The following is a 26799-nucleotide window of genomic DNA, read 5'->3' on the forward strand; positions in this document are numbered from 1 at the left end:
CCTTCCCTTCCCTTCCCTTCTTTTTTCTTTTCATCTTATTCTTTCCTTCTGTCTCCTCTTTCTTTCTCTCTTCTGCTTTTTCTGTCTGTCTGTCTTGTCTTTCCACCTTTCTGAGACCTCAGCAAATTCCAGGAAGGCATCAGTTGTCTTTAACACCCAAAGGAAAAATCGAAGGGAAGGGTTCAATTACTCGCATGAAAAATGAGTTTCCTAACCGAGGTCTATCCATTTGCTAGTTGTGCTTGTTTTAAAACTGAATTATAGAGACTGCACATTTTTCTGGAGACAAATGCATTAATTTTTCCCAAAACAGACAAGAGAGAAGCAGAGGGAAAAATAAGATAATAAGAGTTTCCACAGTGATTTATATGCCTTTGTGAAAAATAATGGGGGCAGACGGCAGCGCGCTCCGGCAGCCCGGGGGGGAAGGGGCAGGGGGGTGGCAGGGACGACTGCAAGGAAAACTGCCAGAAGTCCAAGTATGATTGTTGGTTTTAGATGATATAAGATCACTTTATGTCTCTGACTGGCTTGAAAAATCTCCCTTTCTCTCTCTCTGTATACACACATAAAATATATACCATATGATGCACTTAAAATCAGCGCAGGCTGCAGTGTTTATACAGGAAAGGATTGTGTTTCTGGCCGACCTCTCCCCAGCCCTCCTTCTTCTGCCGAAGCATAAACTGGGACCTTTAGAAAACAAAGTGGTGGCTGCAATTTTTAACAGATTTGCTCTTGCTTATATTGACACAGGGCAGGCGAGCCCTTCCCCTGGGCCGTGGGCAGACACCAGGGGGGCCGAGTTGATTTTGATTTTTTTTTTTTTATCTGTTCACTTTGGTTTGATTTATACGCTAAAAGAGATATTTTTATTATAGTGCATAGTAAATTGGGTTTCTTTATTGCTCATGAGAGCCGTTTTCCAAAATTGGACTATTTATATAGTACGCTGATTGCAATGTATTTCCGACCTTGATGTCTGATGGGAGGGAATAAAAAAAAAACTACACTAAATCGTATTAAAAAAAAAAAACAAAACAAAAAAAAACCCCAGAGAAACCTGCAACCTTTTTTGAAATGAGATGGAATGGGTAACTTTTTCTTGAGATGATGATGTGGCACTCAGCAGCTCCCAGGAAATCGTGTTGGTTTAGCGACTAAAGGCTTTTGGTGGGAACCGGAGGCTCTGGAAGGTTTTGAGGTGGTTTTGAGGTTTGCCCATTGTCGTAATCCACGGGAAATGCGTCCAGGAGGCCAAAGGCCACCGGAGCTGTAGTACCTACACTGATGTTTCTCTCCAATTATTTATAGGAATGAATCAGTGAATTTATTCCCCGTTGGTTTCCCAGCAGAAAATCCTGCGGTGCTCGGGCGGATGTGGGAGCGCAGGGAGGGTGGAAGTGATGCTGTAAAGCAGAACCCAAATCTGTTGCAGGGCAGATGGTTAATTGTGTGGTTCAATTTATTTGCCTAATGCAAATCATGTCCCGTTTGCCTGTGGCGCCGGGGGAACCGGATTCCTGTTTGCTTTGCTGAAAGCCGAGATTTCACGGAATCTTCTGCAGCTTCCACGCGAAGCTCCCCTTTGTGGTCCCAGCAGAGGGTCACTCTGCACCACAGCCTCTCCAGGGATGGCACAGAGAGAGGCTGGGATGGGGATAAACTGGCAACACCATGTTGGTTTGCAGGATTCAACCTCCCACTTTCTTGTCTCCAGGCCTAAGAAAGTGCTGCAGTGTGTGGCAGCATCCCCTTCTTCCATCCCCAAACCAGGAACTGGGGAGTGTCTGTGGGGCTGGACCCCCAATCCCCTCCAGCCTTGGGCCAGGAGGGTGTTTCTTGGGGATTTCCCAACTTCCCAAATGGGCCTAATTGAAGCCTAAAGAGATTTTTCACAGATTCATGGCTTTTCAAAGGAGACATTTGCATATTAATAAGAAGCTGTTCAGACTGATTGGCTTAATGTGTTTGGGGTAAGTATAATTAAATGTCAAGGGAAATATATCATGAAGTAATGAAGCTGGAGTTAATTTATCAAAAAATAAGAGGGAGACACTTCCAATAACAAACAGTTCTTTAACCTTCCTCTTTAAGATGATTTGCTTAGTCAGGGCTGAAATGTGTGGTCTTGGAGATCCTTGAGTGAGAGACACATTAGTTTGGGGGTGGAGGTTTTTCCACGTTCTCTCCAGTACCAACCCCTCTGCCCTGGGATCCCAAGGCTGAGCCCATCAAGAGGGTTCACCTGGGTCCAGGTGGGGGAAGATGCAGTTCTGGTCCCTCCAAAACCACCAGTAGCACCTGGGAGGATGTTGGGGGGGATTTGCCCATGTAAGACTTCAGGAGTGCCCTTAGGGAGGAAGAATGAGGTTGAGGTTTAATTATATCAGATGCTGGGTCACTTGGATCTCGTGTCCAGCCACACATGAACTGTCCTCTGCCTTCCCCCTCCTGCAGTGATTGACCCTGTGCATGGTGGGAGTGCAATAGAGAGCTCTTGACTTGCACTTGCGAGGGAGAAGGGCAGGGTGCAAGGATGGAAAAGGGTCATGTCCATTGTTTCAGCTGGAAAATCCTCCTTTGGCATAATATGGCATAAAGAGGAGTCAGCAGGTTGTAAAATAACCATAGAATCACAGAACGGTTTGGAAGGGACCTTAAAGATCATCTCATTCCACCCCCTGCCGTAGGCAGGGACACCTTCCACCAGCCCAGGTTGCTCCAAGCCCCGTCCAACCTGGCCTTGGACACTTCCGAGAATGGAGCAACCACAGCTTCTCTGGGAAACCTGTGCCAGTCCCTCCCCACCCTCACAGCCAAGAATTTCTTCCCAATATCCCATCTAACTCTGCCCTTTATCAGTCAAAAGCCATTCCCTCTTGTCCTGTCACTCCAGGGTATTGTCTGAAGTCCCTCTCCTGCTCTCTTGGATCACTGGAAAGGACTGTAACATCTCCCCAGAGCCTTCTCCTCTCCAGGCTGAACACCCCCAGTTCTCCCAGCCTGGATCCAGAGCAGAGGGGCTCCAGCCCTCAGAGAATCTTTGTGGTCTCCTCTGGACTCCCTCCATCAGCTCCACATCCTTGTTATGTTGGGGGACCCAGGCTTTGCCTCAGTACTCCAGGTGGGATCTCACCAGAGTAGAGGGGCAGAATTCCCTCTCTCCCCCCACGCTGTGGGAATGCAGCCCAGGACCTGGATGGTTTCCTGGGCTGCAGACTCACATTGCTGAGCCACGTCCAGCCTCTCGTCCCCCAGTAATAGAGGCATCCGTGGAAGAGAGCTGGAGTGTCTATTTTCATTTAGAGGGACCACAGTTACAATAAAGCAGTGCCCAAAAGCCAACAGAACCAGCCACCAGAAGCCTGAATTTACCGAAGCAAATCCAGCTGGGAAATGAAGAGTCACTTTTCATTTGGGAACCACGTTGGAAATATGATGAAATCACTGTGGGCCTGATTTGCTCCCATGTGAGAATCAGCTGGTGCTGCAGGGACTTGGCAAACAACTCGTGCCTTCCACCTGGATCTCCAACCACTGCTGGGTTAAGCTGTCACTGGGGGAGTGGTGCTGGAGAGGCTGGATAAGTGCAGGTCCAGGTCTGATGGGGACAGGCAGGGTTTGTGCTCCTCAGTGCATGGCAAACCCCAAACCACTCCCCAAAGCTGCTGGGAATGCCATGAGAGGAGCTCTAAGGCTGGATTAATGAGCGGGGTGATGGGGAACCAGTGCAGGACAGTGGCAGAGATGGCTGATGAACCCATTCCCAACCCAACAGAGAGAACTCCTTTAGAAGCTGCCCAGGGGTGTCTCAATTCCCATATAAAGGATGTGGCTCAGGGCTCCAGAGCTCTTCATCTGCTCCTGGTAGGCACAGGGCTGGGATTTACCAGCAGTTAGCCACTGGAGAGAAAACAACTACAAAACTCCCCTTTTCCAAAGCCCGGCTGGCCAGCTTGGAGGAGGTGGTGGTGCCACCTGAGATTGCCTCAGCTCCGATGAGTTCCTTGTTCCAGCAGAGAAAATCAATGGCTTGCACAGCTAATGGCATCTGGGGGGTTCTACTTGTCGATAGCACTTAGGCACTGGTGGTCTCCAGGAGATGCCCAGATGTGTTTCCCAGCACAGAGGATTTTTGGGAGCCTCTCAGTATGTTTCCCTCTCCCAGACAGGTCACAGGATGCTGGGACAGCAGGATCATCTCTCAGCACAAGGAGCCAGGAGACACCTGCCCGAGCACAGGGCTCCCTGCTTACCTGCTGCCCTCAGAGCTTGAGCTCTGCCTATCAATAATTAATCAGAGCAATTAGGCAGAGGGTTTGCGTGCTGTAATTAGCTCTGATCAGTGCAATCTCCCTCCCCAGGGGGGCAGCGAGGCAGGAGCTGAGCACTGAAAGCACAGTGGGGGCACAGGGCTGTCGAGCAGAGCCCCCCGTGCAGCCCCTCTTTGCGTGCAAACCCTCCCCTGCCCTTCCCAGCCCTCCTGGTCCATCGCTCCGGGGCCGGGGAAGCCACCGTGAAGTCACGCGTGTGCCTGGTCCCACGGGGGTCTTCTGGGGGCAGATGAACCCCTTATCCTGGGGACACTGCCGCTTCCTGCCCAGCTGCCCTGCCCTTGGCCCAGGATTGTTCCTGCTCTTCCTGACCGAGGTCGCAGCCCGAGATCCAGGAAGAATCTCCACCTCCGGAGTTATCAGTAACGCTCCGTGCAAACGAGCTGTTTGCTCCGCGGCACTCCTTTGATGGGTTTCCCAGCTCGTTCGGAAGGGGAAAGGCTTCCTGGCTGTGACCTCGGGATGGGGTGACACTGGATGTTACCCCCATAGATGCTGCACTGGGAGCCTGTTTTGGGGGCAGTGAGGTTCCTGGAGTGTTTTGTTCTTGGCTGCTGAGGTGGTTAAACCCACCGGTGCAGGGAGTGGAGCTGCCCACGGTGCTCAGTGTGCAATGGGGAGGGTCTGCTGAGGACCCTCCAGAGCCTGGCTCAGCCCATGTGGGTGGCACAGCATGGGTGCCTGGATGGGCACAGCTGCCTGCCCTGTCCCTGTGTCACTCCTGCCCTGTCCCTGTGTCACTCCTGCCCTGTCCCTGTGTCACCCCTGCGGGTTTGGGGCTGGGACCACTGGCCATGGTCACTGCTGGGGGTTTGGATGGGGACAGAGAAAACACCTGGGGGACCCCGTGGGCTGCAGTTTAGGCAGAGGTTTGCACCTGTGTTAGGCTGTCAGCCAGCCCTAAACTTCAGAGGGAGCTTGACTGGAGGGAGTGGAGGGAGGGACGGAAAAGCAGCTCTGCTGATAAGATGCTGCTTGACAGATACAGCGTGGAAACAGATGCTGCTGGCTGCAGATGTAATGAGATACATAAATACCAGGGCTTGCTCAAATAAACTCCAGCATCCGCTGTAAGGATGAGCTGGGGAGCTCCTGAGGCTGCTCCTGTGTGCCAGCAGGAAGCACAGAGAGGGCACATTTGGGGGCTGGGGGCAGGAGAGGCCCTGCCTCTTCCAGGGTGCTGTATTTGGGAAGGTGGCATGTCAGTGGTGTGCCACGTTTGTCCCCAGCAGTGATGGCTGTGTCCAGGGCTGTGTCTGCAGCACCCAGCAGTGACTGTCCCTGCAGCCTGGGCTCTGCTACAGGGGGAGGTGCCCACACTCAGGTCTGCCACCAGGTCTGGTTTTTGGGCTGCTTTGTTGAGTTCCTAAAAGTGGTGATACTTCCCATGTGCTCTAAGAACTTCCCTTTTCCTCCCAGCACATCCCAACCCAATGAAGGCCTGTTTTCACAGAATCCCATTATGGTTTGAGTCAGAAGGGACCTTAAAGACCATCTCATTCAAAACCCCTGCCAAAGGCAGGGACACCTTCCACTAGCCCAGGTCGCTCCAAGCCCCGTCCAGCCTGGCCTCAGGGTTGAGGCAGCCACAGTTTCTCTGGGCAACCTGTGCCAGGGCCTCACCACCCTCACAGGGAAGACTTTCTTCCTAATAATCAGTCCAAACCTACTCTCTTCATATTTCATGTTTGCTTTAATTTTTTCAACCCCTCTGGATTATTGGAGATGATGAAAAACCTGTGTGCTGGGAGGGACCTCTCTGTGCTGGGCACAGGGATCATGCCACAGTGCCAGGAGGCTCCTCAGCACATCCTGGGGAAGCAAATAACCCAGGGATCATTCCCTGCTTGTGGAAATGAAGCAGTTCTCCCAAACACCTTTCCAACCATGGCCAAGGGAACAAGGCCATGTTTATCCCAGCAGGTGATGTGCTCACCCTGCACAGTTTGCACTGGTTCTGTGGGGGCACAAGGGCAGAGCCAGAGGGAATCCCAAGGCCCCTGACTCTACTGCAGTTGTTTTGTGAGGGTGCAGTGTCCTCCAGGAAATGATGGTTGTGTTGTACCGAGATTTCCCTGAGTATTATCTTTACCCAGATAAAAAGATGGGTACGGGTAGGAGAGACCTACAGTCTTCACTGTCCTCTCCCAGGTCTATTCCTGTCTCTTATTTTGCTCCAAGCTCAGCCTAATCCATCCTCATTAAAACCAATGGCAAGGGTGTCCTTTTGCTATTAATGCCAGTTGGTTTTGATTTTACATCCAGCAACACGAGTGATTTTCTTTTTTCCTTGAAGACCTCTCTGATCCTTTACCCCTTTCCTTTCAGCTTCCTCAGTCCCACAGCTTTTCTTGGAGGTTTGTTGGTTTTTTTTCATTTTTCTCCACTTCCTGAAATGCTTCTTTCCATGTATTGATTTCACCTGAGATCTAAAGGAAGGCAGAGCAGGAGGCTCAGCCAACTCTGATGTACCCTCACAGCTCATCAAAGCAAATTTAGAGCCTTGCTAGAGCTGCCAGGGCAGCACAGCCCCTGGGCTGAGCCACTGGTCTCATGGGAGGGAGGGATTCATCTCTTTAGGCAGTGTTTTTTTAATTTATATATACAGACTCGCTCCTGGTTACATCAAGTTATCACTCTTGCCAGAGCATCTTTCTTTTCAATCGTCTCCAGTACATGCTGTAATGGTACTTCTGGGAGCGTGGGCTGCAGGGGGAGGGAAGCGCCTGTGAGAGCAAGTTTGGGTTTTTTTATAAATTTCTGTTGCAGAGTCACTACTTAAAAATGATCTGAAAGAAAAAGAGAAATGCTGGGGGGAGGAGAAGACAACCTGCTGGTGGCTGCAGTGGCCCAGGGAGGGATGCACAGCACCCTGGGGGCGTGAGGCTGCACCAAGCCACAGTGCTGGCCGTGCCTCAGTTTCCTCATCCTCCTTGTTCCACAGCTTCATGCTGGAGAGGGCTCTGTGTTTCCCCCAGGACTGCCAGCTGTGTCACCTGCCCATCACTTGGTGTCTGGCTCCTTCCTGGGGACAGAAATTCTGGCGGTGTTTCTGCAGAGAAGCGAGACATGAAATAAACCCCCTCAGACAGCTGATTTTCCCTCTCTGCTCTGCTTCTCCAGCTCTGCCCAGAGGGTCCAGTCCTCCCTGTGAGCATGTGTTGCATCTCTGGGAGCAGATTTGGCCCTTCCTTGCCAGAAAGGCTCTTCTGTGGGATCCAAGGTCTCACAGCTGATTGCAGAGCTGTCGGGCTCTTCCAGAAAGAGCAACAGTTCTTTGATACGGTTTTTCCTGCGATGACCTCTTCAGTGGCACTTCCCTAAAAACAGCACTTGCCACCATGAGAGACTTCCTTTCCCACTGTTGCTACAGGCTGGGGAGCTTCAAGTCCCAGCTAAACCCTGGACTTTGCCTTGGGAGCAAAACCAAACTGCAGCAAACCAGCTGAGCAGGGAAAAAGTAACAGGGGGCAGATTTTTCCTTTGCAGTTTGCCCTAAGTTTGTTGTCCCATTCATTTACAACTACTCAGAGAGGCTCCTGAGATGTTCTAATACCTGCCCAGGGGTTTTCCTTCCCCACCCTTTCTTTGTGTGTATCCCACTGCTTGGACCAGTAGCTCAGGCTACTGGCAAAGATGGAAAAAGCACCTTGAGGCTGGATCAAAGTGCCCCAGGCTGGCTAGGGAAGGTGTCTTGGGGTGTAGGGTAGGGGTCAGCAGTGTCTCTCTGCTTCTGCTGTGCCTCATAACCCCACAGCACCCCCCAGGCTGTGTAATGGGAAGATCCTGATAGGACAAGTCACCAGCACCTTTGGGAAAGCCCAGGGCTGTGTAAACAGACTCTGCGGAGTTCTGGCTTCATGTTTCTGCTTCATTCCCATCCTTTATCCTGTGGATAGTTCCTGTCCTGTGTGCCCTTTCAGGGTTGAGGCCAGAGCAGCAGGAACACGGCCAAAGATAGGGGTAAATATCAATATGGGGAGAAGGGGCTCGGCCACAGCAGTTCCTCCTTCGCTGCTGCTACTGCAGGCGGGTGGGGAGAGTACTCAGGTGGCCCAGCAGCATTGCTGGAGGGGTCCAGGGACACAGGCGTTGTCCCTGAGCTGCCACTGCCAGGCACATGCCCCAGCTGTGGAGTTTTCTGCATCTCAGGACTCGGTGGTGGTGGTTTTGCCCTTCAGGCTGTACCTGTGCTGTGTTTGCCTGCAGACCCCTCTGCTCACCTGTCCTGCATCCAGTGACCAGTGACTGCCCCGGGGACAGCAGAGGCTGTCAGGGGGAGCATGTGCCAGCCCCAGCTTGCTGCTGCTGGGACCAGGACGTCAGCATTTGATGATCTTTCTCCCTCACTGCTCATTCCCCCTGAGCTGTTCCCTGCTCTGGCAGTGAGGAGCTGCCCTGCTGCAGGATGCAAATCCCAGCGCTGGTCCAGACCCATTCCCTGCATCCTCCTCCTCCCCAGTGACATTGTAATTGCCATTTCAGGCAGTGCACAAACTCAGCTGAGCTCAAGGCAGACCTGGCCATGCACTCAGATGCAGGAGGGGGTGCAAGACCCTTTGATGCAGGGCAGTGCTGACCCTGCCAGCACAGGGCAGGGAGATGACACCATCATTCCTCTCTATGGCATCAGGCTTGGCACATCTCCTTCTGGAAGATCCTTTCAGTCCATCCAGCCTGGATACCCAGGCTCTGGCAGGCTGATTGTTTTTAAAAAGTTATACAAGGATTGCCAGGGAGAAGGAACTCACCTTCTGGGGTTAAGAGGAGATGAATCCTGCGCTTAGCACGTGGTTGGGGCAGGTTTTACTGGAGCCCAGAGAGCCCATGGGGCTGACCTGTAATCACAGCAGCTTTATTTATTGCTCTGGGTTGCAGTGGCATCAGGCCTGGTGAGGAGCTGCCCTTATCTACTGACGTCAGCCTCCCTTGGAAAGAGATCTGGACTAGATTTATGTGGGAAAGGGTTGCAGCAAGTCCATCCACAGCTGCTCTTCGTGCCTTGCCTGCTGCCAAGGAGCCCAGGAGGTCCTGAGCAGGACAGGGCTCGGTCCAGCTGGGAGCAAAGCAGCAGATGGACTTCAAACAGCAAACTCACGTGGGGTTTTCTGAATCCAGTGACCAAAAGCTGTTCCGACCTCTGTGGGAAACAGCAGCCCAGGGCTGCTCCTGCTGCATGAAACAGGCTGTTCCCTCCCAAAAATCCCATTTCTGGAACAACCAGTGCTTGTTTTCTTGCCAGTCATCAGCTTCTCCTGCTGCTTGGAGTTGACGGGACAGCAGCACAGGTCAGCTGAGGCAAACCAGCTGTGCTGACCCATTTCCCAGCCCCTGGGGGAGCCAAGGTGTGTTCCCAGCATGAGCTGGTGGCAACCACCACCAACGCCTATCACTGCTTCTGCTCCTCCAAGCTGAAGTGCCAGAAACACAACCCTTGGGTGCTCAGTCTTGTGAGGAGGGAGTCCCGTATCTTATTCTGGTTTTTTGATGTGATTTCTTCCCTGGAGTTGTGCTCTTGATAAGAACAGAGACTCGAGATCAGAGGGCGTCTCTGTGGACTCTGATCTCCGGGGCGGGGATTGAGCCAACACCCTGGGAAACTTAAGAGTCCAGCTTTTTAAAGGCTTCATTGTACAGTCCACAAAGAGCTACAAAAGCCGTAATAAACATGGCACCAAAGGTCAGCTCTCGCACCTGGAGTGCCTTGGGAGCCAGTTACTGGGATGTGACCCCAGCACTAACGTGCCCATGTTGAGGACTGGCAAACCAAATGCATCAAGAGATCCCTGAGCAGCCCCGTGTGCATCACTGGGACCTGTCACCCTAACCCTGGTGCTCAGCCCTTGCTCAGCACCACCCCATCCTGAGCCTCTGGGGCTGCTGACCCTATGGCTGTGCCCGTCTTGCTCTGGCCAGGGGCTGGAGGCTTTGCTGCAGCAGCTCCCAGGGAAGGCAAATCCAAGCTGTTTCGTGACCAAAATGAAGTCCTGCAAAGCCCATTGGGGTGAGGAAGGGGTCACACCCCCCCTCATGAGCTACCTCCAGGGTCTTTGGCCAGACACAGCATGAACCGTCTCGGACCTTGGACACCAGTGCTGGGAAGAAAGTGTGGACCTGGAGAAGGCCAGATATGAATATACATGCCTGGCTGAAATGCTCCCTTTGAGGAAAGTCTTCCTCCCCTATTAAGTAATTAAATAAAGCTCGGGGCTCTACTAAAATTAAAATAACAGAATCCATTTATTCTGGCAGGGCTTGCTGGTGGCTGCTCTTGCCAGAAACATTTTTGTGGTTCTTGTCTTTTCAAGTGGCTCTTTTGCAATAAAACACAGATGCCATTAGTCCGAGGAGGCCTCCAGGCAACTGTTTATGTCCATGAAAGATGCCCTTTGTAATTAATTAATCTCCCCAATGCTGTGGTAGCACATTCCCGGGGCTCCTGGTGTGTCCCTGCCCGCCGGCCCAGCAGTGGAGGTGTGTGTTCATTCCTGGGCACTGAGGGGCACTTTGTGTTGCAGCCTGGCCATGGAAGGGGTTAATCTGCTCCTTGGGAAGGCACAGCTGAGATTTCAACACTCACCAGAACACAAACAGAAGTCAGTGCCATCCTGCTGCCCTTGTCCTGCTGCTGGTTCGGCGGCTCCTGCTCTTGCTCAAGAGCAACTCTGAGTTGCAGGAGGCTCTTACAGGGGCAGGGACTGATGGGGACTAAGCTGGCAGGCAGTGGGGAAGGGGGTATGACCTGGTTCCTTCGCCCTTCCAAGGGTTCAGGTGCTTCCAGATGACTCACTCCTTGCAGGGCAACACCACCACAGCAGAGAAATGTGAGTTTGATGCATTTGGGGGAAAAAGGTGATTCACAGAATGATTCATAGAATGGTTTGAGTCAGAAAAGACCTTAAAGATCATCTTGTTTCAACCCCCTGCCAGGGGGAGGGACACCTTCCACTAAACCAGGTTGCTCCAAGCTCTGTCCAACCTGACCTTGAACCAGGGATGAGGCATCCACAGCTTCTCTGGGCAACCTGTGCCAGGGCCTCCCCACCTTCGCAGGGAAAAATTCCTTCCTAATATCCAATCTAGACCTGCCCTCTTTCACTTTAAAGCCATCACCCCTTGTCCTATCTCTCCATGTCCTTGTCAAAAGTGAGGCTGCCCTGAGCAAAACCCCATCCAACCAGCTGCACCAGGCCAGAGCAAAGAGACTTCCAGCCCAGTGCCTCCTTCCAGATGGTGGCTGGTATCAGGTGTCCACAGACAAGTGTATGAAGGCTGGGGATTGGAGATCTCCTCCTGTAATCTCCTCCCAGTTGAGGGCAATAGAGGGTGGAGGGGCTCCCCATGGCTCAGGTGGCTCCAGGTCTCCCACATTTTATTGCCACCACTTTATTTCCGCCACCATAAATTTGACCAATCTGTTTCTGAACCAGTTTTCCTTCTGGCTTTCTCAACATCAAGTGATGGCAAATTCCACCGTAGGATTATGTGTCTGCTTGGCAAGGGCCACCTTTAGTTCAGCAGAGATTCCCTTTATGTCTTCACAGCCTTCAGGATGTGTGAGAGCTCTCTCATACCCCTCAGCTCATTTATTCTCCATCCTGAGTGGCCCAAATTCTTGGAGTTTCCCCTAAAGAGAAACCCTCAGCAAAGATCTGGTTTCTCTAGGACCATGCCTTTGCTCAGCCTCTGTGTAATATGGTTGCAAAAGGAATTGCTTTAGGGAAGGGTCATTCCTTGCTCTCTCATTTGTAACGTAACAGCCTGGGGTTTGGTTGTTATTGGTGTTTTTAGCCGTTGTTGGCTTTTCATTGTTGCTTTTTTGATAGATGAGTTTAATTTTGCTGGCATATTGCACAGGTTTGCAAAGCAGATGTTGCTGCTGCAGGACGGTGGCAGTAAAGCGGGGACGGAGCAGTTCATCACTGAGCACGGGTGTCACGGCCTCAGAGGGGTCAAAGCTGAGGGCTCAGGGCGTGGGGGGCTGCAGTTGCCATGAGAACTGCTGGTGGGATGGCAGTGAACCTCACTGGTGCTGCAGCCACCTCCCATTCATCTCCCATTCCCCCTGGGAAGGACGGGATGGTTGGAACATCGGCCGCGGAGAGGAAAACGCTGCTGAGAGCCTGGAAGGCAGGATGGGTTCATGTAACCAAGTGATGGTGGTGTGAATCACTGGTGTTTTGTAGATGCTGGTCCTGTCTGGGGGTGATACACAGGGTTGATGTGTGTGAGGGGATGGGATGCTGTGTGGCAGGAAAGGAGGAGCAAGGAGAGTTGCTGGGAGTGCCCAGGAGGAGCAGTCGGATGCTCATATGGCTCCTACACCTTCCTGGCTTGCCTTGTTTAACATGGAGGGCCTCAGGTTATCCTGCCACCAAATCCTGTGGTCCTTTAGCAAAACACACCCATTCCTGGGCCAGGAGGGCTCTGAAGTCTCACAGACACATTGGAACAGGATGGACCCTGGCCTGAGCCCCAGATCCCCTCCCACTCCCATCTAGGACAGCTCCCTGAAGCAGCCTGTGTGTAGGATGTCTTGGGGTAAAAGAAGGAAATTGCTGAGGTCAGGGAGCTGATGTTGCACATTTCTATGTGGCATCAACTTGATGCCACCTGGAAAATACCAAAAGATAAAGTCTTGCATCCAGGCCCTTGAAAATCCCTCTTTCCTGCAGGAAGGGAGTGTTGTTACTCCAGGAATTCACTGTTATTCCAGGGAATTTAAGCCACTGAGCAGGAAAGCCCAGTGTGGGCAGGGAGGAATTTAAAGGGATAGGGCATTAGGATTGTGGGGGTGTGCTGTGTTCTTACAGTGCCATTGCAAGGAGGGAGGTGGGATCCCATCAAGAGGGGAGGCCTTGAAGAGGCCAGACGAGTTCAAGTCTAATTCCAGGTAAATGGGTAGGTAAAGGAAGCAGGAAATCAGGAACAAGCTCAGATCTTTGCAGAATCAGAGTATTGTGGGTCTCCTGAGAAGGAAAGAGCTGGGCTGGAGGTGTGAGGCTCAGGACCATCCTGCCCTTGGTACCTGGGACATGCCCACAGCACTGCCCACACCCAGCTCCCCCACCCCACCCAGGGAGTTTTGGCACTAACGTGTCCCTCTGTCCCCCTATCCCAGGGACCTGATGCCCAGGACGCTGGAGGGGCAGATCACCATGGAGAAGACCCCCAGCTACTTCGTCACCAAGGAGGCCCCAGCCCGCATCTCCTCCATGTCCAAGGGCACGAAGCTCATCGTGGTGGTGCGGGACCCCGTGACCAGAGCCATCTCGGACTACACCCAGACGCTCTCCAAGAAGCCCGACATCCCCACCTTTGAGAGCCTGACCTTCAAAAACAGGACTACGGGCCTGATCGACACCTCGTGGAGCGCCATCCAGATTGGCATCTACGCCAAGCACCTGGAGAACTGGCTCCTCTACTTCCCCATCGGGCAGATCCTCTTCGTCAGCGGGGAGAGGCTGATCAGCGACCCCGCGGGGGAGCTGGGCAGGGTCCAGGACTTTCTGGGCCTCAAGAGGATCATCACCGACAAACACTTCTACTTCAACAAAACCAAGGGGTTCCCGTGCCTGAAGAAGGCGGAAGGCAGCAGCAAACCCCACTGCCTGGGGAAGACCAAAGGCAGGACCCACCCCGACATTGACCAGGAGGTGGTGCAGAGGCTGCGGGACTTCTACCGGCCCTTCAACATGAAGTTCTACCAGATGACGGGGCAGGACTTTGGCTGGGACTGAGGCTGAAAAAAAAATAATTTAAGAAAAGGAAAATATAATATAATATATATATTTTTTTTACGTATCAGTAGAGAGGGGCGAAATACAGAAAAAAAAATAATAGTTGTGCTGAAACATGATTTGCTCTGATTTATTCTTTTCTTTTATCGCTGCTTTGTTTTCTTACTTCTCTCAGAGAAGAGGTGATGTGTCCACCCACAAAAAGGAGGTTGTGAAGAGCAACCTGGTCCTGTCGACATCACCTGCAGCTCGGGTGCTTCCTTCCATGGGCCCAAGGTTTAGCACTGCCTCTGTAAAAGAAATGCAGGTGTAAAGTTTTTGGAAGTGACAGGGTGCTTGGGGGAGCTCAGGGTCTTCCTGAAGGGTCATCCAGATTTTGGCTTGCAAGTGCCATTTTAGGCCAGACCTCACCGCTTTTGACAATAAAACAAAGGAGGCTTAATACCTAATTTGGCTTTCCAAACCTCACCCTAGGGGGTTTTTTATTGCATGAAACATTTGGTCGATTTTTCTTCATTTATCCAATTTTTTGTTTTACCTTTACCCCCACTAAATCAAGCTCTTTTCATCAACCAAACTTCTTTTTCCCCTCATAGAAGCCAAAACCAATAATCCTTTGTTTTGTTTTGAGACAAAATAATTTTGGTAGCCAAAAGTGAAAGGAAACAAATGATTCTTTTGACTCTGTGATGAAAATTGCCAGGTAGTCAAAAGGCCTCATTCACAGGAGCTGGCTCTAAACCAGAGTTCCCTATTGCATCCTTTTTGCTACGCTGACAGCAGAATCCTTTTCCACGGGGGGCCCCTCTGAAGGGGTTTTGGAGATGGGAAGGGAAGGTCCACACTGAGAGGATGCTCATGGCACACAGTCTTGAAGGTGATGGGGGACCCACCATCCCACCACACGTATGTAGGAAACTTCTTGGTGTCTGGCAGATGTAATTTAAGCCATAATGATGAATATTTTAAGTTGGGCCAGTCTTAAATACAGTAAAAGGAGGGTTGGTTGAGAAAAAGTCAACAAAATGCATGTCCAGAAAGGGGAATGAGAAGACAATAGTTCTTTCCTAATTGAGAGCTGGTTGTGAAGGGCTTTAAAAATTGCCAGGCAAAACTAATCTCCTTTATCACCTTTTTTTGGCTGGTGGGAATGTCACAGTGACAGAAATCTATTAGTGAAGCAGGATCTTGTGTTACCATGGGCTCATTTATCTGCTGGTTCTTCATCTTCAGCATTTTCTGGACTAAAGCAGTACCCAGTTATATCTTGGTGCTGCATAAACACAACAGGAGAGTGAATCCAGCTTTCAAAAGACCCTGATGGGGTAAAACAAAGTGGGGGATTGTCTGAGAATCTGGTTAAGAAGAAACCTGGGGATGAAGCTTACTGGCTGCCTACACACCAGCCAGGATCTTAATAAAATCACAGCAGAGAAGAGATTTCAAGGAGTCCAAAGAGAATTGATCTGAAAATATGATTTAACCCGAGAGGGAGGCATTTCCACCTTGGCAAGTTAAGGAAAACAGCTTGGAGGCCACTCAACCTCATGGCACTGAGTTCACTGCAGGTGGTGAGCCACATTCCCTCCTGGCTGCCCCAAGCCACCTTCCAGCTCATCCTTATACACCTCCCTCTGTTCTCAAGGATGCAGAGTCCTGGGACCTTCCTATCCCCTAAAAACACAAACCCTCAGGGTTTCCCAAGGCAGGCCCATTTCCCAAGGGAATTAAAATAACTTCCCTAGTGTTGCAAGGCTCCAGGAGCTTCTCCCACTCTTGTCATCCCAAAGCTCTACCTGAGCCAGGTTTCTGTGTCCCGACTGGTGAAGTGATGGGTTGGTGGCACCAAAGCTGGGCTGTGCTCAGCAGCTTGTCCTGGCCTGGCACGGCTCAGTACCACCCTCACTACCTCCACTGATCCCTTCACCCCCTTCCCACCATTCCCATTCCACTGTGTCCCATTTTAAGCCCCTTTTTGGCAATGTTCATCTGGATAAACATTTTGCCTAATTGCCTTCTGCAAACACTTTTGCCAGAAAGGCACACGAGGCACCACACACAGACCCCCAACAGACCTTTTTCTTTCCTGCCTCCCTTCAGCCCCTCGATGTTCATGCAAGAAATGACACCAGAACATCAGAGATGGTCACACAGCTTTGGTTCTATGGGGTCATGTGCCCTCCCAGCATCTCTGCACCTCAAATCAGAAGAAGCTGGAAGACTGTTGGGCTCTTGGTAATGGTCTCCCCAGCGTGTCACTGGAGGTGAGGGGAGCAACCTGCTCTCAGCCCATGCTGGACAGATCAGGGGGGAATGGGCTTATGGTGTAGCCAAAGGGATGGGGGGCAATTATTGGGAAAAATATCCTGAAAGCAAAGCTTGTTGGAGCAGGAATGGGAGATGGACACCATCCCTCCCACCCTGTGCTCTTCCATTCAAGTGCAAAAGTCAAGGTGGCAGCGAGGACAAGGCATCGTTCACTCCCAGGCACAACCAAAATGTGCCAGCACCAGTGAGGCACAGAGTCTGAGGTCTTCCCAGCTGAAAAAAAGGTTTAAGGGTGGAATTTCTTTGGTATTTAAAGGAGAACTAAGGTTGGGATGATGAGTACATGCCTTGGACGAGTTTCCTTGGTTTAAGCCCAGCTGGGATCTCAGCCCCACATCGCTGCTCGTTCGCTCCCCCAGTGGATGGGGGAGAGAATTGGAAAGGTAAATCTGAGAAAACCTGCAGGTTGAGATAAAAACAGCTTAATAGGTAAAGCAAAAGCCATGCATGCAAACAAGGGATTCATTCCTCACTTCCCATGGCAGGCAGGTGCTCAGCCATCCCCAGGACAACAGGGCTCCATCACACATAACAGTGACTTGAGGAGACAAAACACCACCCCTCCAAAAACCCCTTCTTTCCCTACTTTTATATACTGAGCATGATGCCATATGGTCTGGGATGTCCCTTGGCTCAGTTGGGGTCAGCTGTCCTGGCTGTGTCCCCTCCCAGCTCCTTGTCCATCCCCAGCCTCCTCCCTGGTGGGGTGGGGTGAGGAGCAGAAAGGGCTCTGACTCCGTGTGAGAACTGCTCAGCAATAACAAAAACATCCCTGGGTTATCAATACTATTTCCAGCACAAATCCAAACCCTAGTCCCACACCATCTCCTGTGAACAAAATTAACTTCACCCCAGCCAAAACCAGCACACGAGGATAAATATCACTTATGGGTATGATTTAAAAAAAAAATCAATATAGTTATATTGCTGTTGTCTCCCATACAGCCACATTTAGACTCCTATAAAGCAGCTTTAAAGTGCTGCAGGTCGTTCTGCCCATATTTCACAAGCCACAGCAATACCAAGCACATTCATACAAATGAGTTTCTACAATTGCCACCAAATCCCTGTCAGTAAATCAGCAGAGCTTTGATATGGTACCCAAGACCATCATATGTGCCTTTAAAAAACTCTTCCCAGCACACTGAACCCGGCCACACAGACATACTTTCCCCTAAATGCTTGAATGTTTTACTTCCCCTCATTTCCGAGGGTTTGATTCCCTTGCTGCACACCTTGTAAAACTATTTAGGGATCTGAGACTGTGATTGATTGGTTTTGATCTGGGCCCTAAGTATTTTTGAAAATCCCTCCACGTATGAACAATGGCTTTTAAAAAGAGGTCATGCAACCAAATTGCTTTGAACTCTAATAGCATTTAAGCCCCTAAACTCTTTAGGCTTATTTGAAAATCCAGCCATGAAGTTTAGATTATTTTAACCTAAGAAGAATTGGAAGTAAACTGTTGAAAACCGCACCCCTCGTGGGCCTGCAGTGCTGAGCATGTGCATTGGAGGGGAAAGTAAAAGCAGCTAGAAATAAAAAGGTGACCTGTAAAGTGCTTATTTATTTATTTATTTAAAGCAGAAAAATCAATATATGAACTATGAGATACTAATTAAGTGTATTAAAATGCTTCAGGTCTCAATCATCAAATCTGCCATTAGGCACTGATGAAGCTTAGGCTCTTATGCCATGAGACATTTGGATTTTAGAACATTTGTTTTAAGACCAAAACAAAAACCCCACCAACATTTACAGGGCATCCTGTCAGCATCAAGTGCCAAATCCATCATAAGGAAGTTTTTTTACAAAGAGGGTGGTGAGGCTGACACAGGTTGCCCAGAGAAGCTTTGGATTCCCCATCCCTGGAAATGTTCAGGATCAAGTTGGCCCTTAAAGGTCCCTTCCAACCCAAACCATTCTGTGATGCCATGATCTTTGAGCAGACAGACACAGCCCCAGCCCCCCCTCTTGCAGCACTGCCCCAGTGCCCCTGGGGGTCTCTGGGGTCTGCACAGCACCTTACCCAGCCCCACAAATGGCACCACAGCCCTCCTGCACTGAAACCACCACCAGCTTGGTCTCAGGGGTGCTGAGCACAAGGATTGCCCCGAAGTATTCCAAAAATCACTGTTTTTCTCACTGTTGGTGACATGCTTTGGACAGGCTGGTAGATTCAGAAAGGTGATTGAAGGTGAGACCTCCCTTTAACCCAGTGCAGCAGCAGCTTCCAACCAAACCTGAGCTGTGGGAAGGTCCTTTGCACTCTATTTCCACTGGCCACACGTGAAAAAATATCAGAGAAATGGGATTTTCTTTACCAGTCCAGCTTGGCAAGACAAAAACAGGTCCCTCTGCTGCTGCAAATTCCATTGCTGCCATTCCTAGAAAGGCAAGGATGAGGCTGCTGTGCCCACGTTGACCTTGGAGCTGATTTTGTGCTATGGGGAGTTTAACCAACTCCTCTAGAAATGCAGCCAGTCAATAATTTACACAGTTAGAAGGAATATATCCACCAAGGTGCCTCGAAGATCAATGCTGGGGACTCCTCTGCATGGTGTCAGGGTGGTCTTTGGGGTCAAAGTCAAATTCCCAGTGATGATTTGGCCTTGCCCACCCTGCTCAGAGTGATTTTGACCCACACTGACCCTCAGCATCCTTGGTTCTCCCCCACTAACCCACACAGTGTCAGATCTCCAGATGAGGGGCGAAATTTCCCATTTTCTTAACCATTAAAAAATTTCTTAATCGTATATAAAACAGTTTCTGGGGTTTCCCTCCTCCCTCCACTTCTCTTGGTGATACTGTCATCCTTCTCCCTTTGGTGCCATTTCAGTATGAAACAGACTGATTTCAATTTAATTTAAGAATGAAAAAGCACACATTTAATAAAGTTTACTGGTACTGAGAGGCTGTGCTCTCTTTTTGCTGGCGGCAGCAACCTGGAAAGAGGGGGCAAGTTTATGAAAAAAGGGGAAAAAGACACAAAATTACCCACTTGTGTCTGATTTTAGTTCTCCTAAGCCTAACTCGCTCTGTGAACTCTCCAGTGGCATTGTTGGCATCATTTCCACCACCTCCTGTCTTCCACCACGTGTTTCCCCAGCAAGGTCAGTGTCGTACTCTGTTCTTTAAATTGCAGAAATCCTTGAGCAGTCGGGTTTTCCCGGCTCCCCCAACGCTCACCCCTGCCACATCCACAGCATTTCTTCACCGAGCTGGATGAATTCCTGCTTCCTCTGACCTGGTAGTTCAGGAATGGACCCAGCTCATGGTGCATTGCGTGAAACCCGAGGGGGAAGGAATTCCCCAAGAAATATATACAGCCCTCCTATATCAGGTTTGCTGTGTGGTCAAGTAAAATGATATTCTATTTACTTTTTTAGATGTATAAACAGATTAAATCCCAGGGAAAATACGCTCCCAAACTTCATAATATTTTATTAAACCACTGAAGTTTAATATAATCTTCTGGCTTCCACAGGAAAATTTTCCATTTCTTTTCTGAGCACCTTTGATTTTATTTTCTTTTAATTACCGTTATCCGGAGTTAACAATGTGGGTTTTGCACTCCACCCAGCCAGGACTATCCAGATTAGAAGTGGGGAATTTTGCTGAAATACAGAAATATCTATGTGGTGGTAAGAAGTCAGCAACGCCTGGGCAGAAAACTCCGGAGGAGCCAACGTGCAGAATTAATTCCCCTCGGCCAGGCAATAACAAGGCTGCATTCCTCAGCTCACAGCATTTATTACCTAAGACATTGGCCAGCCATGGCTTTTTGTAAAAAAATTATACCTCCTTCATCTTGTGCCTGTCCACACGGCTGGGCGGGGGCTGCAGCGCTGCATCCCGGAGGCAGCTCAGTGCTCTGTGGGGAAAGCTCTCCTTAAACCAGAGCCAGCGCTGCCCTCAGGCTCAGCACTGAGCTCTGCATCACCATCATCCAGCTGGGTGTGAAGCTGTGAGCCAAGGCCAGCACTGCTGAGCCTCCACCACGCTGCTTGGCCCCCGACCTTCCAGCTCTGCTGGCTGGGAAATGCCGTACGGACGGTCTGGCTTGTGGGGAAAAGCTGCTGGGAGCCAAGCAAAGCTCCTCGGGAAAGACTCAACACCTGCATTCCAGCACTGTTAATTAGGAATAATAATGGTCATCATCATCTCATGGTTCTTAACACAACTGTGTAACTTCTGGAGGCTGAATTCTCTGGTGTGCGTGTGCAGCAGAGGAACTTCAAACGCAGCTTATCAGCCCCAAGTACATCTCCCTGCTCTTCTTTGCTATTTCCCCTCCTGAAACTTGGAACAGTCTTGGAAACGGAGGGTCCTTCTCCACAGACACACCAGCATCTGGCCTCTCTGAGTTCCTCCCTTAATGCCAAGGCAATGGTGGTGCTGCAGACAGGATTAGACCTGCTGGGCCAGAGTTTCTTCAGCTCATTTCTTTTGTTCTTTCACCACCCGCTGTGATTTAGGGCATGTGAGCAACAACCTAAAGGAAATGACTGAGAGGTATTGGCTGGGGAGCACTTACCTTCCCTTGTACAGGGCTTCTGGAACACAATCAATAGATTTTCTATCCAGCTCACTGCTGGGGACCCCCGGGGCTGGGCACAGAGGAGATGGCAACGGAGTGAAAACATTCTCCTTGAGGAGGACAAGTTTAAGAGCACAGAGGAAAGTGGTTGAATGCATCATATCGACAGGGCAAACAATCTAATTACCCCCCTCTCTGCACTGCTGCAGCTGCCTGGGCTGCAGCTCCTGGGGCTATGCCTGTGTGAAAAGGCTGCAGCAGCTTCCCAGGACCTACAGCTTTGGGATGTGCAGAGCTGTCTGTGCTCTGAGCACAGGCTCCCCCTGCAATCAGCAAGGAGCAGGGCTGATGGGGGCAAAGGGAGCATCCCATCAGGGCCTCCAGCACATCGTCAGCTCAGCAGCATCACTGGACTTGCTGGAATGCTGGAGCCATTTCCTACTGGGTTTTAATCAGCTCTGTTAAGTCCAGACAGGGTCTGTTGGCCAAAGTGAAGCCATAATCCAAGGAGCCCAGTTTAGGAGCACACCCCATTCCACAGGCATGTCTTTAGCCACTTGCCATGGGAATTATAAAGATAAGACCAACAGCAATGCTACACCATGATTTTAAAACCCCCTCACTGTTACCCTTTCCTGTGACTCAAACCCAATATTGGCCTGAGACCAAACTCCTCCATCTTCCACAATGAGAAGATTCAAGGTTCAATGAAGAAATTAGTTGTATGACTACCCACAGGAGCTGCTGGCAGGGCCAGGGCTCAGGACATGGCCAGCTCTGCTCATATAAGTTGGATACTACTCCTGTATGACTTGCTGAGCAAGACATGAGCTCTGCCTGCCCCTCAGTGACCCCGGCCAGCACACATCGTGTCATCTGGAGCAGAGACGTAAGAGATGTCTGGAAGAAGCCATGGACTGCCCACATACATCATCACAACTGCCATGGGGATCACATCTGAGCTTTCACCACCTTAGAAAAGCTTATTAATGGCAGAGCTGATCCATTTCCATCAGAGCCTGGCCCCAGGGACAGCACCTGCAGCCCTGCATGGCCAGATCACAGGATAGTTTGGATTGGAAGGGACTTTAAAGATCATCTTCTTCCAACCCCCTGCCACAGACAGGGACACCTTCCACCAGCCCAGGTTGCTCCAAGCCCCGTCCAACCTGGCCTTGGACACTTCCAGGGATGGGGCAGCCCCAGCTTCCCTGGGATCCCAGGTGTGGGTCCTGCCTCTGTCAAACAGAAGCTCATTTTCCAGGCAGCTCAGGAACGTGCACCCAAAATTAGAGTCTTATATTTTAACCACCAAAGCCCTCTCAGACACAAAGTGCCCTGAATGGGGGGGTATGGGGAGAGTTTGGGGTTCATGGTGCACTTTGGACCCTCACCACCATCACTCCAGAGGGGAATGACACCAAGGACCCTGCCCAGAGGCAACAGCTGCCTGGACAGCCAAACTGGCCAGGGAAACTCCTCCTGCTTTGACACCCCATATTTCACCAGTTTTACTAAAGAGAAAATTGTCATATGCTTCCACTTTTCGAGGAGCTGAGCTGTCCTTTCGATAGCAGCTGCCAGCATAAATATACATGAGAAACAGGTTTTTAGTTCCTGAGAAACGTCGAAAAATTGTAAACAATCCTCAAGTCATCTGGGGATAAACAGTAAGAATTTCAATATTGTTTATAGTTTTAAAAAGCAACAGTTGTCTGAGTCGAGTCAAGCCAAGGATTTTGAATAGATAATTTTTAAACATTTGGTTTCAATTCTGCCTTCAGCAGAGAAGGCCCATTCATGCTATACTTGGCTTATGATTCAAAATGAGAAGTATTATGGAGTAGAAAAATGGATGTTTCTATTTCAAAAAATAAATGGCCTCAGATATTGAACCATCTTGAAGACCCTTTTAGAAAAAAATGAAAAAATGAAAACAGCCAGTCAAGAAGTTTATCCAGGCTGATCTTCTCCTGCTTAAAGTTCCAGTTTTGTTGAGTGACTTGTTTGTTTTGCTTAACAAACAAGAATATTGCATCAAAAATACAACCCTGACAAGTTCTTCTTGTCAGGCTGAGAGCAGAAAAGTCCCTCCCTGGCCCCATCCCTCACCCTCCGGCACCACAGCCTTGCTCATGCTCCAGCTCCTGCACAGACACTCTGCAACTGGACAGAGTGGAAAACAGAGTTCTTTAATTTCCCCTTTGCATTAGAGTTCATTAGGAAAAAATCCAGAGGCCCCTCATTGTGCCTGCATTTGCATGTCTTCTGTGGATGTTTAAACTACATTTTCCTGTATTTTTTTTCCCTTTGCTCGTGTCTTTCCTGCACTGTTGACACTGGAGTCCTTCTCTGCTCACAGTTAATTCCTGAAATAGTTTTTTTTCACTTCCCTCACTGTCTCTCAGCTGGATGGCTCATAGAAACAGAAATTATCTATTTAAGCTATTTGTTGGTATTAGGGATTACTCAGTCATGTTACATGGCAGGACTCCCATTCCCAGGCTGGATAAGACATCTCTCTGGAAGAAAGAAGGGGAAAAGAGTTGCTAACAAGCTTTACTGGGTGCATTTTTGATGCTTCACTGTCCCTCCTAAAATTATAGAATCATTAAGTTTGGAAAAGCCCTCTAAGACCATCGAGTCCAACCATTAACCCATCAGTGCCAGGTCCACTATGTCCCCAAGTGCCACATTTGCATATTTTTGAACACTTCCAGGGATGGTGATTCCACCACTGCCTTGGGCAAAAATGCATCAGATCTGATATTTCTTGAACCAATTCTTAATTCTTTACTCAGAGGGTGGGGACGCCCTGGCACAGGTTGCCCAGAGAAGCTGTGGCTGCCCCATCCCTGGAAGTGTCCAAGGCCAGGTTGGACGGGGCTTGGAGCAACCTGGGCTAGTGGAAGGTGTCCTTGTCCATGGCAGGGGGTGGCACTGGATGATCCTCAAGGTCCCCTCGAACCCAAACCATTCTGTGATTCTGTGATTCTATTAAATCAATTGACATTTGGCTTCAGAATATTATTGTTGTCCTGTGATCCAGATTTCCCAGACAGACACCAGCACGAGTTTGGGCACACGCAGGGGGGTTCATGTTGGAGACTGGAGCGTTTGGAGCTCTGCAAATCCACTGTGCACATCACAGAATTCCTGCCCTGAAATGCAGGGAAGGCAGCAGAAAAAAACAAAAAAAAGACTCCCAGATGTTTCACTTGACTTTCTATCAGGCTCTTTGCTACCTGTGTGGCCCTGGCAGAGCACTGGGGTTTCTTGGATGTGAGCTCCTGTGCTCCTGTTGGATCCATCCCGAGATAGGGAGCTGGCTGGTGGTCAGAGGAGAGAAGCCAAGCTGCAGCTATTCCCTCCCTCCCCTCCCAACACGTGGGCTGTGCTCCAGTATCTCTGCTGAGAGGAGGAAAGGAGTTTTTTATTAATCAAATGAAATAAAGATTGGAGGGATGAAAGGGGAGGTTGAAGGGAGCTGCAGGTGGGGACACACCACAGAAGTGGAGTGCAGCAGCTGTTTCTGCAAGGCTCACTCTTGCAGAGGTGTTATTTGTGCTTCACACACTTCTCTGCTCCATCCTTAGCCTGGCCTTGGAGCAGTGCAGCTTTTCCACCCTGTCCTTCCTCCTAGCCCTTCTCCCCACTCACCCACAGCACCTCAGGGCACTGGGGAGCACCAGCCCCACGCTCAGCACGTCGCTCACTCAGAGCTGCCCTCACACCCTGCTCAGGGAGGAACAGGGACTAATTGTGTCACAGATGGGCTTTGGGGATTTCCATGCTCAGCCCTTGGCCCCCATCCTTTCCTGTACCAACCACCCAAACCCAGAATTAACCAGATGAATGAGCCTCAGGGCACAAAAATTACTCTCTGCCTGTGTAATCTCAGTTCCAATTTATTGGCATACAAACTACCAGTTTGCCTTGGCTGCTCCCTGTTGGAAACTCCTTTTCCAAGCTCTCCTTCCTTTCCAGCACCACCACACCCACGTCCAACCAGACATGACACCAAGAACTCCTGCAACCATCCACACACACAGGGTGTAGCTCCATTGTCAGGCTCAGATTTGGGCACTTTGCACCAAGGTCAATTGGAAACAGAACCTCTCAATCATCCTCCTTTTCTTTTTATATGACATCCCACGAGCACTGAAATGCAGCCAAGTTTGGGAGGTATTGGTAGATTGGTGGACAGCTGATCTCTGTGAGGCAATATGGGAGCCAGCTCAGGAGGATATTGTATTTCAGGGCAAATGGAGAAAATTCTGGTTTTACATCAGATTCCCTGCTACCTTTTGGCAGGAGGCTCTCAGTGCATAAGGTCTTGTTTGAAGGTTCATGTAATTGGCATCCTTGCACTCAGAGTAGGTGCTGCAGAACTCCTTGTATCACCCACATCAACTCACATCCAGCACAGCAAGGTCCTGGCCCTGACCCCCTCTCCATGCCACCAAGCAAGAGCTGAGCAAGTGTCCTGCAGCTGATGGGTCCAGCAGTCACTGTAGAGGGTTCAAGCTGAAATATTCAGTCTCCAAAGAGCCAGAGGAGGCTGTGGATGGAACTGGCTGGGATTTGGAGGCAGGGGAACCTCTCCTGCCAGGGCCCTGCGCTGTGTTTCCACGTCGAGTCAGCTGTAATGGGAAATGACAGCTTGTGAAAGCTCCTATTCATGGCCCTCTAAACAGTTTGTTCCCCTCCTCCTCATCCCAGCCCCTGGATGAGATGTACTCTGGCTTGAGTCCAAGCCCAGAGACCAAAGAGGCTGGAGAACCCACTGCAGCCCCAGTGGCTGCTGCAGCCCCAGGGTTTTCCATGTGTGCATCCCAGCTGCCCATGAACACAGCCACGCGGGTCCTGCCCCGCTGCAGAGCCCAGGCCCATCCCAGCCCTCCTGAGCAGCTGATAATGCATTTGTGGCGAGACTCTGATACTCGCCAAGGCCTGTTTGGGCACCTCTGGAAGGTTTTTCAGCATTTGAGTACCTCCCAAATCCCTCCAGATGTGTGCACATCTGGGGACACACACACGGGGCAGACACAACATCCACCACTCTGCTCTTTATCCGTATCCAGCCCCTTTTGTCCCTCCAGGACACACACTGATGATTTGCCACAGGAATGCCACACCTCCCTAATCCCTAAATAACTTCTCCAAGCCCAGGGGCTCCTGGGCATCCCCCTTTTCTCAGTTTTTCCAGGTCTAAAACACTTCTGTCACCAGCAGCAGTGGTTTTCACCACTAATCACAGGGGTGGCTGTCTGCCTAAGGGATGCAGAATTCAGGTAGGATCCTGTCTGTAAAGTCCTGAGTGGCTGCACACCCTGAGATGTGGGCTGAGAAGCTGGAGGAGGATTCAGAGAAAACCCATGAGAATGGCTGAAGTCCTGGAAAACCCTGGAAATCCTGCCATGAGTGAAGGAGCCAAGCAAAATCTATCTTGCTTAACAGCAACCTTTTCTCAGTCTGTAAGAGAAGAGATCCAAGACCTACAACGATCTGGGCTTGGACCTGAGCCTTTGGTCACTCATTTAGGTGCTAAGTTTGATCATTTAGGTCTGCATTTAATTGTCCTCTGTTGCAGGCTGGCCAGCTGTGCTACGGAGTAGGGATTAATTCTTCTATTTCTGCCTCACAGTTCTGAGACTTAGTGGATGTAAATGATTTTGCCCTGCTAAAACCACACCACGGAGGTACCAGGAAAAATAATTCCTACCTATGGGCCCCAAGACTGCAAGACAGGCAGTCAAATAAAAGGGTCAATAATGCTTTTTGAAAAGAAATCTCAGAAAATCAACCCTTGCCTCTAGAGCCCTGACTGTGGCATCATTTTACAAAGAAGGGA

At 50.2% G+C, this 26799-nt stretch overlaps 1 protein-coding gene across 1 annotated transcript in view; it reads left to right on the forward strand.

Annotated features, from left to right (window-relative positions):
• LOC113971712 (heparan sulfate glucosamine 3-O-sulfotransferase 3A1-like) overlaps positions 1-14388 on the forward strand; it is a 33870-nt gene extending 19482 nt beyond the window's left edge. The window contains exon 2 of the mRNA XM_027691896.1: positions 13459-14388. Coding sequence (XP_027547697.1) covers positions 13459-14077 — 619 coding nt within the window. The 3' untranslated portion in view covers positions 14078-14388. The remainder of the gene's footprint in view (positions 1-13458) is intronic.
• Positions 14389-26799: the final 12411 nt, after the last annotated feature.

Source organism: Neopelma chrysocephalum, unplaced genomic scaffold, assembly GCF_003984885.1.
Source record: "Neopelma chrysocephalum unplaced genomic scaffold, ASM398488v2 Primary Assembly neopelma1_84, whole genome shotgun sequence".
Classification (NCBI taxonomy): domain Eukaryota; kingdom Metazoa; phylum Chordata; class Aves; order Passeriformes; family Pipridae; genus Neopelma; species Neopelma chrysocephalum.